The sequence below is a fragment of the Alligator sinensis genome, unplaced genomic scaffold, assembly GCF_000455745.1.
Source record: "Alligator sinensis unplaced genomic scaffold, ASM45574v1 scaffold225_1, whole genome shotgun sequence".
Classification (NCBI taxonomy): domain Eukaryota; kingdom Metazoa; phylum Chordata; order Crocodylia; family Alligatoridae; genus Alligator; species Alligator sinensis.
In genome coordinates, this window is record NW_005842180.1 from 1,113,965 (window position 1) to 1,125,086 (window position 11,122).

At 41.8% G+C, this 11,122-nt stretch overlaps 1 protein-coding gene across 1 annotated transcript in view; it reads right to left on the reverse strand.

Annotated features, from left to right (window-relative positions):
• MCC (MCC, WNT signaling pathway regulator) overlaps positions 1-11,122 on the reverse strand; it is a 362,568-nt gene that overhangs the window by 316,050 nt on the left and 35,396 nt on the right. Inside the window, exon 2 of the mRNA XM_014521105.2 lies at positions 8,282-8,529. Coding sequence (XP_014376591.1) covers positions 8,282-8,516 — 235 coding nt within the window. The 5' untranslated portion in view covers positions 8,517-8,529. The remainder of the gene's footprint in view (positions 1-8,281; positions 8,530-11,122) is intronic.

Genomic DNA, 11,122 nt, shown 5'->3' on the forward strand with positions numbered 1-11,122 from the left:
AAAGTACAAATCTGTCACATTTCCAGCATTTGCAAGGGAGAACAGGAAGGAAGGAAGATGTCATTTGGCTTGAGTAAGTTAACATTTCCCTCCTGTAAAAGAAAAATAGTAAGGACATTTAAAAAGCAGCATTGTTCCTACCCCTAGGTTGAAATCTGTTTTTACTATTCCCATCACATAACAAATATGTAGAGCATCTAGACACTCTAGTTACATGTACCACAGGAGCTGTAGTGGCTGGTTGTAGACAACCTGGCATAGGGGAGATGGTTGAACTTTTACCACAACCCATCACTCTCCTAGAAGACTTTCTATGGCTGGAGGCCTGCCAGCTTCTGCACATCAGAACCCTATAATGAATCGCATCTGAGTAACTAGCTCCTGGCTTCCCAGTGGCATAACTGATGCTACATTACTATTTACTTGACAGCGTTCTAAACAGGAGACATGTTAAGAGATGAAGTAACTCCACAAACAGGCACATTTGGAAGAACATTAAAAAATATTCTTGTTGTAATTCCATCTCACAGTAAAAAATGCAGATCACAAATCCAATCTGGGAACTCCAACAAACCCCAGCTCACATATTATACTAGACATCAGAAGAATATAAAAGAGGCATGTCAATTCATATGGATTGGCAGTCACATGTGAACCAACAAGGACATCCAGTAGTAAATACCACCACAAACTGACACGGCAGCAGCTGCATTCACTAACTTAACCAAGTTTTGACCTTCAAAAATCCACTAATTTAAAAGATTAAATTAAAAACCTATATTTGAAATCTTTAACTGAACAAGAACCTGAATATATGAATGTGAAAGCTGGAAATCCACCTGAAATAGAAACATAGGAGTCTAAATGCATTTACAAGCAAATATCACAGGGAAGTACTAGATATTAAAACAAAAGCATTTATGACAAATGTCAGAGTTCAACTCTCTGTATATTCACAGTTATTCAGACAAGGAGATGAAAATAACATGGGTCGTGTCCAGAGCACCTGCCATCATAAGCATCACATTAGGCAGTTCGAGAAACATGGGAACAGGACTTACTGAATCAACCCTTTCCACTAAAAATTATTTGCAGAGGGGACACTTATGTGACCAAAAGAGGACAAGTAGCAAGTGTCCCAAAACAGATGAGGATAAGGGAGGACCAAAGCAATATGTGAAAGCATAAACATAATTAGGTTTGGTCACAGCATTAATGGATCCAAATATCTAAAGGAAACTCCAATCATGTTTCTTTTCAAATAGAGTAAAAGTCCAGATAGTATAAACCAAAAGATTATTTTCTGCTAAATCTCTTAGAACAGTGGGTTAAAAGACATATCATTATAGTATCACCTACCAGAAACAAGAGGCAAAGAGCTCTGAAACCCTGCTATGGATTACCTAATCTCAGCTAGCATCCCTCCAGTCAAAGGAAGTTCTATACCTGTAGAGAAGAAAAATGGTGGAAAACAAGAGAAGCAATATACTTGCCCTCCCCCAAAACACACACACACAGGAAGGGAAGCAGGCATGCAAGGTGAGAAGGGGGAAGACTACAACAAAAAAGGATTCCTAAGGGCATGGGGATTCAGTATCAAGGGCTCCCAAAATCAGAGAGCAATGTAGGAGGCCTATAGTTCAAAGTGCCCAACAGTCAACCTGCATTTCGCTATAGGTCAGAAACCCAGGCTGATAGAGACTGCACAGATGCCTTAATCCAACACTAGAGATTCATGTTGGTGTCGATACAAAAGCAGGATGGATAGGGAAACCTTTCAGTCCAAAGGAAAAAAAAGAGACAGGAACAGACAACCACGGATTCTCAAAGGAAGAGAGGGAATCTTATATGATAACAGCACAATTAGCAAGGAATATGTACTAAATATCCAGAGACAAGTTGCTAGAAATGTGGAACTTACTGAGTTTAAAAAGAATATATGCCAAGGCATGTACAAGAGTATTCTACTCCTAGTTAATAGATGCCAGGAAATAAGAGATACCAAAATGAGGACTACAAGACAGCAGAGTATATAAGTCCTTTATTGATGAAAGATGGCAACCAAGCTCAGCAAGATCTCCTAAACACCTGGGACAAAGGGTGGGGCATTACATTGGGAGAAGCTAACCTAAATGTAAAGTGCAAAAAACACAGGGTACTAGGAGCCTATGAACATGCTAGAGTGTACCTTAAAAAAACAACAAACCCACTGAGCAGTGACTAACTTGGGATGAAGGACAGTTTATTAGTAATGGATCAGTTTTTTCTTAATGTCTGACTTAGAAACCTGTTACCTTTCTTCTGAGCAGCAGCAGTTATGTCAAGTCAGTCAGACCAGCTTCTTTTTGAGGGAAAAACATTAGTGAAAAAAATCTGAGTATCTTCTTAGTTCAACTTGTTTTATTTGTATGCAGATTAGTCCTAGAACATAGGTGGTCTTGAATAGCACACTAGCAATTTCTGTTGCTAGTCAGAAAAAAGATGATAGGTATCTAAGTCAGACTAAAGAAAAAACTGATTTATTACTAATAAATACACGTTCATCTACTTCACTATGCAATATAAATTAAGGATAATATACTCACAAGAGCTGTTCTAGTCAAATCATGGGAAAATATGAAAAAGCTGCGCTACTTTGGGGCACATTTGAGCTATAACTCTGTAGCTTTTAATTAAATACAGAATAGATAAAGTTAATCACTGCATCAGTTTCTTGAAAACAATTTATTTACAGCAAGATCAGATGTGGGAATAATGAAGAACAAAAGCAATGATTTTTTAACCACAAATGGCTTGCTTCTCATGTTTACCCATAAGCTTAATTTAAAGCTGAAATTCTGCTATTCCTTTGATTTATTCTCAAGCTTGATATGTAATGCAAATAAATCATCATATCCAATTCTCAAGGGTTTTCTCTTTTGGAAGGAGAAGAGGAGAGTTGGCCATGAATTAAATTAATTATGAACTGTGGTTAAACCACAGTTCAGGAGGGCTTATGGTCTGTTTTATTCCTGACTGAGCATCTGGTCTGTGGAGTCAGATGAGTAGACATTGAGCTCCCAGACTAACAGTAAAGACACTCAGTCATAGAGCTGAATTAAGATTTCAGTTAAAAAACATTGTTTCCTGTTCTTGTTAATTCTTTATAATTATAATATACCAAGAAGCTACATTTTAGAAATAGGTTACTTATGTAATATCTGTTTTTTGTAAAATACCAGATATCTCAGATGATATTTATTTACTGTAGCATTTACCAATCATACAAAATCTTTCCAAACCATTTTCTTTAAATTACAAGATAGCTGGTAAGAAACTACTTTTATTGTTAACATGCTGCCTTAACAGACTATACCAAGAATCTTTAGATGTATAAACTGCTGTTAAGCTTTATTACAAGGCCATGTTTGTTAAGAGATCCATTTCTATCAGTCAGGTAAGGTAAGTTTTTCTGTAACTCTTTCGGCCTCTTGGTCTCTATAACAATAATCAGTGCCAACAGATATCTGAGTAACACCTCAAATTCTGCCAAAACTTCTTAGCAAGGATCCGTTCCGTGTTAGATTAGGAGACAGGAGGTGTGTCTACACAAGACATTTACTGCGCAGTAGACTAATTACCTGTGCAGTAAACGTCTCACGTCTACACATGCACCCCTATTAGGCTGGAGGAAACTAACTTACTCTGCAGCAAGACACAGCTTGTAAATACAAGTACTATCCTGCTGCAGAGTAAAGAAAAACCCTGCAACAGCACAGGTAGACATTACCTCAGCTGGATGGAACACGAGGGTGCTTCAGTGTGGCCAACCCCACACTGAAGCATCCTTATGCACCAGCCGGCCCCTATGCAGTACATTAAGCCAGGGGGAGCAGCCCTAGGCTGACAGGCTGACCCCTGGGGTTCCTTGCCAGCTGGGGTTATTTTGCCCCGACTCAACATGATGCAATCCCAGGCGCATGTGAAGATGCAATAAGCTCAAGAGCAATAAGCTCTGGAGTTTATTCGCGTGCACTAACATGCACATGTAGATGCGCCCAGATACTACAGCTTCCAAGGTAGACTTTCAAAGTCTTTTTTAACCGTGTTATAACAACATTTAAGTAACACCGTTTATTTAAAATTGAGGTGAAAAGAGGTCTTCAGAACAGGTGTTAAACGTCCCATTGAATTTAATGGTGTAGAACAGGATTCAAAACTGTATAGTGGCCTTGCCCTGCCCTGATCCTAGGAGGCAGCGGCACTCCATCTCTGCCCACACGTACCCCCTAAGCAATGTTCCCTCTAAGGCAGAGCTTTCCAAACTTTTCATGTTGGTGACACACTTTTTAGACATGCATCATTTCGCGCGACAGTAATTCAGTTCCGGGGGAGGGGCCAAGGGAAGCAGACGCGAGTAAGGGAGCTCCGCGGTGCCCTTCCGCAAAATTTTCTGCATTTCGCGCGACACACCTACACACTGCCGCCGACACTAATGTGTCGCAGCACACAGTTTGGAAAGCTCTGCTCTAAGGTGTAGTGATCCGTGAGAGCACCTCTTTAGCCCGTGAGTGCGTCACTTTGGTCCCACCTCCCCCTTTCGCTAAGCCTGGATCCAGACTATGCTAAGCCTAATAAACTAGAATCCTCATGTAATGAATCCTCAAGCAATGGATTTTGCAATAATCCTCCAAGCACAAGACTGGGGGCTGGGGAGCGGAGCAGTTCCCCGGAGCCAGTAATGGGGACTCCCCATTCATGATGCAGAAATCTTATGTCATGGTTAGACAAAGTGCTTTGGGTAAATGTGATATAATTTACCCAAAGCACCTTGTCTGCCTATGTGCTTAGACTAACACAGCTGTAACCAGCACCCCCAAACTACATCATGGTTAGGAATGATTCCTTGCACCTGCTCCTTTTCCTCTGATGTAGACACAGGTTCTGCACCATCCTGCTCTACCCCGCACACCTGAGATCTGGGGAAGCCAAGTTCTGCATGTCTCCCTGCTCCAGGAGTGAGGAGGCACATGGACTCCGGGCTGGGGGGCGGAACAGTTCCCTGGAGCCGGCAGAGCCCAGCCCCCTGCCCCTGCCTCACCTCCAGGAGTGAGGAGGCACATGGCCTTGGGGCTGGGGAGTGAAGCAGTTTCCCAGCAGCAGCCCCCAGCCCCAGCCCCCGAGAGTGAGGAGGCACTCCTGAAATGAGGAGAGACCGCACCAGCCCCTAGCCCCCGCCTTGCCTTGCAGTGCCGCAGCCCAGCTCCTCCCAGGGCGGGTGTGCAGTGTTAATAAGTTAGAGCGCGGCACTGTATTAAACTGTGCACAGCTGCACACGCACACACCTTGGAGGGAACCTTGCCCCTAAGACCAGTCTAAGTACCCCCAGGGTATGCATACCCCCAGCTGACAACCCCTGGTCAACATCAAAAGAAAAGGGGTCATCAAGTGGACTGAGCACAAAACTGTGGACCAAGAAGTACCTGAGTGAATCTCCACAAGCCCTAAATTTTATTTGGCTTGAGGAAAGCCATATTTAAAATGGAGCTGACGACACTTACTGGGCAAGGAGGTTGTAGAAATTCTTGTGTCAATAACTGTGATTACTGAAAGGCAAGATAGTCACGGATATTTCAAGCAGTAAGTTAGACGTAACTATTCTTTATTATAGTTAACAAATCTCTTCCAGGTGCTTCATTCTGCTTTTTATGGGATGCAGAAATTACAGTATTATAAATATGTCCTTTTAGTTTTCATTTAAATAGATACGCAAATAAATTGTTCAAAAAGTTTCCAAAAGGTAGTCTCAAAACAAAAAACCCCAGCTGCATATATTGGCTGAACTGGGTGCTCAGTGTACTATCTCCAAACAAAATCAGTGTAAAAGCCCCATGAAAGAACCTGGATTCCTTTGCTGCAGATCAGCAGGATCCCTGCTGCTCAGTGGCAGCTAAATAAATTTGGCATTTCTATAATATATGCATTCCAGATGGGACAACTAATACAAACTTTCAAGGGATAGCAGCAGCTGACACATCACATGGAAATAAACCTGGGGAAAATGCCTGCAAACAGTCTTGGAAGACACTGGTTATTAGAAACAGTGCACCTTCTTCAAAAAGAGATCCAACATCCATCAGGTTTATTTGTATTAATTAGCATATAGATGTCTCCTGTCTTAAGCAGTGTTTGCCAAGCAACAGAAAGTTGGTTCAAATAACACCAGCAACTAGGTCCTACCCAAGCACCAGATCACTGCCTCTGAAGACCTGAAATGTATTAAAAACACACTGTAACTCATTAGCTAGGACTGCTAGCTTGTATTATTCTTCTGGACACCCTATGTTCCTGCTCTGTGAAGTGTTTTTATAGTAGTATGGTGTAACAGGGAACCCGTACTCTGTTACTGGGAAAAGTCTAGGGGACAAAAGTAGTGTTTTTGTGACCTGAAAGATACAAACAATACAGGAGGGGAGGCAGGCAATAGGGTTACTAGGGTGAAGCCTTGGGAAGCAAGCAGCCAAAGGGTAAGAGGAGACAGGGTTTCAGCAGTTAGCAACAGGCCTGCCACGGCTGTACTAAAACCAAGCAGGGCTGACCAGATCAGAGAGAACACTGGGCTCATGCCGCATGACAGGATGGACTGCCTGGAAGGGGAGGGACGTACCAGTATAAGAGTCTTGCCCTCAGGCCAGCAGGCTCACTCAAGCCCTGGTTGGGGAAGGATGAGGACCTCCCAAGCAGGTTGCTATGGAGTCTGAGGTGGCAGAAAAGGGAGCCCTGGCATTCAGGCAGAGAAGCCTCCTTTTTGTTCTAAGTTCATCCAGAGTGGGGATTATCTGAGTTCATCTTGTTCTTTGTTTTGTGCAAGGGTGGGCAAAATATGGCCTATGGGCCAGATCCAGCCCACCAACTGATTGGATTTGCCCTGCGGGTAGACACTGGCTCTGGCAGATATGTGGTGCCAGGCAGCTGGGGCTGCTTCCAATGTGCCTGGTGCGCTCTGTCTCTGGGCTGGGGCTGCCACCAGTGCAGAAACAGAAGCATGAACCCACTCGCAGCTGTAGCATGTCCCTCCCATACCTCCTCCCCCCTGTGTCCCCTCCCGAATCTGGACCTGGCAGCTGCATCCACAGCTGCCCAAACACAGCTGGCAGCTTCTGGGTCAGGGAACCAGTAGTTCTAACTGGGCATGTGAGCCACCAGCAGATAACAGCCATGGTTCTGGTAGTAGATGGAGGGATCAGAGACTGACTGAGTTTGCTAGGCACAAAAGAGAGCACTCCAGGACTCAGGGGCAGCCTCCCAACCAGCAGAGAATAAACATGGGTTTGCCAAGTAAGACAGAAAGAGTGGGGTTATACAAAGGACCTGGAGTAGGGGCAAGACTAGGGTGACCCACAGGAACACCTCACAGAAGTCCTCAAGGTCTGTCCTGCCACATCTGGTCACCGCACTACTCCAAATGCATATGGAAATCAAAGCAAGATAAGCATATAGAAATCATGAAATTTCCAATAGGTCTAAGCATATAGCCAATATTAAACCAAATGGACAGACCTTGAGGACAGACCTTACATTTAGTCAGTGTAACATGGGAAATACCATGAGCAGAGAATTTAGAAATGCAGCCTGACATACAAATTACAAAGAATGAGAAGCAAAATATGAATTCAAGAGCCCACTTGGGGAAAAAAAAGCTATTTTTGTACAGAAGTGATCAGGCATTGAAGGGGGAAAGTGCTGGTAAGAGGAGAAAGGGGACTGACTGCATCCTTTGAATAAGGTACTGGCTACTGCTAGAAACTAGATAACAGACCAGCTGGACTGACCTAGCCCAGCAACAACCATATACTAAATTCTAGGGAAAATAGAGTTAGGTGTCAGCTAAGAAAAGTAAAAAGTTGCTTGGTGAGGAAGATAGCCTGAGTTTCTCCTTTATTTTCATATTTCAGTATATGTATTTATTCAGGCTTAGTTCCAAAATTGTTGGCACTTTAGCCATCCACTGAAGTATACTATACTTGCTGCAAAAGGCTCAGTGTGTCTGCCCATGATTTTTAGTTAAAAATTTTCAATGTTTATTCTAATCTACAAAAGAGGTAACCAGTTACCATGACAAAAGGCACCTTAGACATAGGATATTATCTGATGATATTATGCTACAGAATATTTGCAAATTCCTTTAGGTGAAAGCCTGGCCCCAGTAAAGTCAATGGCACAACACTCATTGATTTTAACAGAGCCCAGGATTTCTTCATTCATTATTTCTCACGGGAGGAATATCTGGAATTGTACCTACCCAAACTGTTATTGCTGCTAGTCGGCCAGGATGCTATTCTATCTCTTAATTTTTTCTTTTTACAAGAGTCATCTGATTTCACCGAAAGCTCTACTTCCTCTTTCCTGATTTCTCGTACAAGTTGCATGCGACACTGAGTAAAATCCTGAAAGGAAATCTTCCCATTTTCATCTGCTCCCAGTTGGTGCATGATCTCAGCAACAGACTCTTCCATATTCAGCTGGCGGCACACCATCAGCAAGTCATTCCTGAGAATTTTTTATTTTTTTTAAACAAGGAGGAGAGGAGAAGAAAGGAAGAAAAAAAAAGCAATTTAGTTCATAAAAGAATACAAACCGTGTCCATTAATTCACAAACACTGAAATCCAATAACTTTGAATGTTGTCGATCCAATAAGGGAACTGTGAGGTTGACAGATTTCAATCACAGAAATGAAGCCTAAACAAAGTTACAAATGCCTGTTGTTTCTTGGCAAAGCTGCACAAAACAAAGCCTGACAAGCCTGCGTGTCCAGACTTTAAAATATCACATTCCCTACGAAGATTTAGGCTCCTATTCAGATCCACTGAAACAAAATGCACCACAGAAAGAGGAAAATATAATAAATGATTTTCATTAATGCATAAATCCCAAACTTCATACAGTTACTAACATTTTGATTAGCAGAAACGCATATAACCTAAGAGAACTGAACCTTGCTATTTATCATTACAGTATTCTCTAAGGAAGTTCAGAGGAAAAGCATTAGGAATAGATAATATTTAACTAAATGGCCTCTCAAAGACAGGAGAGAGCTATAATTTCTATTTCAGCTAGGAGAGGCAGAGAAAATATCCTCTTCCCCTAAAGAGTAGTAAGTTCAAAACAAAAAACTAGGGAAGAGAAAGAAAGTAGGGTGGAGGGGGGGAAAATATTACTTTGGATATTTGGCTTGAAGACTGTTCCCAGACTTTCTAACTACAAAATCCTTTAAAAATCTTAGTTGCTCCAAACATTCAAAACAAGTTACGAAAAGAGAGGAATACTTTCTTCAGTCCTGCACTCCACTCCAAGTCCCTTGAAACCAGAAAACTGTTGTAACAAACCTGATTTGAAGGACAGCTACAACTGTACATACCATTTAGTAATATTTTTTACTATTTTGTAGGATTGATGAATATAAGTGACCCTAAACAAAATGCCAAAGAGAAACCATTCAAGATCCCTGGAAGGACAGTAATTGTTTGCTTTGTCTGAGGAAAGGAAGAGCCAACTGAACACCCCTGAGCTCAGACTGGGTGATGAGAAGAAACCCTTCTTCAGACACTTGCCTTCTACTTTTATCCCCTTCAGAAGAACTGCCTTTTGCCTCTGCTCCAGAATGACATAGGGCACAATTTGCAAAAGAACACTAGTTAGTAATTGCTGAAGAAAAAAGTGGGATAAGATATAACAAATTAGAAAAAAAAAGTTAAAATACTAAATTCATAAAAATCAGTATTGCATGGATCAGAAATCGATTGATAAAGGAATTGGCAAAACGATGAACAGAGAGTCCTTTCAAAGAACCACAGTAAATAATGCATGTTAAGCAACCTATATCACAAATATCTGACACTCCTATTGTAAGGAGTGACCTAGAAACCACTACTCAGAGACGAAGCAGAAGAGAATGTTATGTGACGAATGCCCATCTGCAATGATAAGGAGGAGACAGTCCTAGATAAAGGGGGCTTGAAAACAAAAGCAGAAGCCAGGGTACTGGGTTAAAGGGCTCATTAAAATACTAAAAATCACGCCCCTAGGTGGGGAAAAAGTATGCTAATGAAACATACATGTATGTAAATGAGATACATAGCTAAAACACAGGTATAGAGACATGCTCAGTAAAGAACTCCTTGCGTCACTCCTTTATAACCAATCAGCAAACAAGGATGCTTATGAAGGCTCAAAAACCCCTGTATAAAAGATGCTTAGAAAAAGTAATCTGGTGTGCTTGTTACGTAAAATTATTCTGTTCGCACCTTTTATTGCTAGCAATAAACTTTCTTTGTACTTTCACCCCTGGTATCTTTATTGGCCTTTGCATACCGGGCATGATCCCAGACTTGAGCTGGGGCTCAACACTATTAGTGAACTCACTCAGTGAAGTACTTGGAGATGTTTAAGTGATTTACTGAATCAGGGCCCTACAGCAGGCCAAAAAATTCACTCACTCCTGAGTGGGAAGTCCTTTCTAACAGGCAAAAAGATCTAAGCCAATTTCTACAAAGATTTTATGAAAACAATTCAAGCCCCTGTAGTACAAATAGTTCTTGACAGATAAACCAGATTATCTTCCAGAGCTGCAGAGACAGCATCTGTTCCTCTTCAGGTACTCATACCGTTCTCAAGCAGCATCAGTCAAAGTGACAGAATCAGGCTTGTCTAGTTTGGCTGCTGCTTGAGAAAACTATGCACTGTAGGAGGCAAGAAGCTTGACAAAGCTAACAGCAATAAGAATAACAGCCACAAGCATATCAGATGAAATGTGGCTGTGGTAGAAAACAGCATTTACCCCATTATCAGCCAAGAGGATGGGGAAATGACAGAATAACAGAGACCTTTGTTCTCACACGTTTAAGTAGTCAGTAGCATGGCACTGAGCAAGACAGAAAAATCTCTTCCTTCCAGGCAGGGGGTCTAGAGGTCCACAATCTTTGGACACCAATGAATTAAAACAAAATGTAAGACACCTTAATACTAACCCGAAGACAATGGCTGGCCTTCAAATCAGAACCTCATTGGTGCTCCACTCTGCCTTACTTTGAAAACGGAGTTAACCCCCATTTTAGCCCTTTCCTGCATTTCTAATCTTTCCCT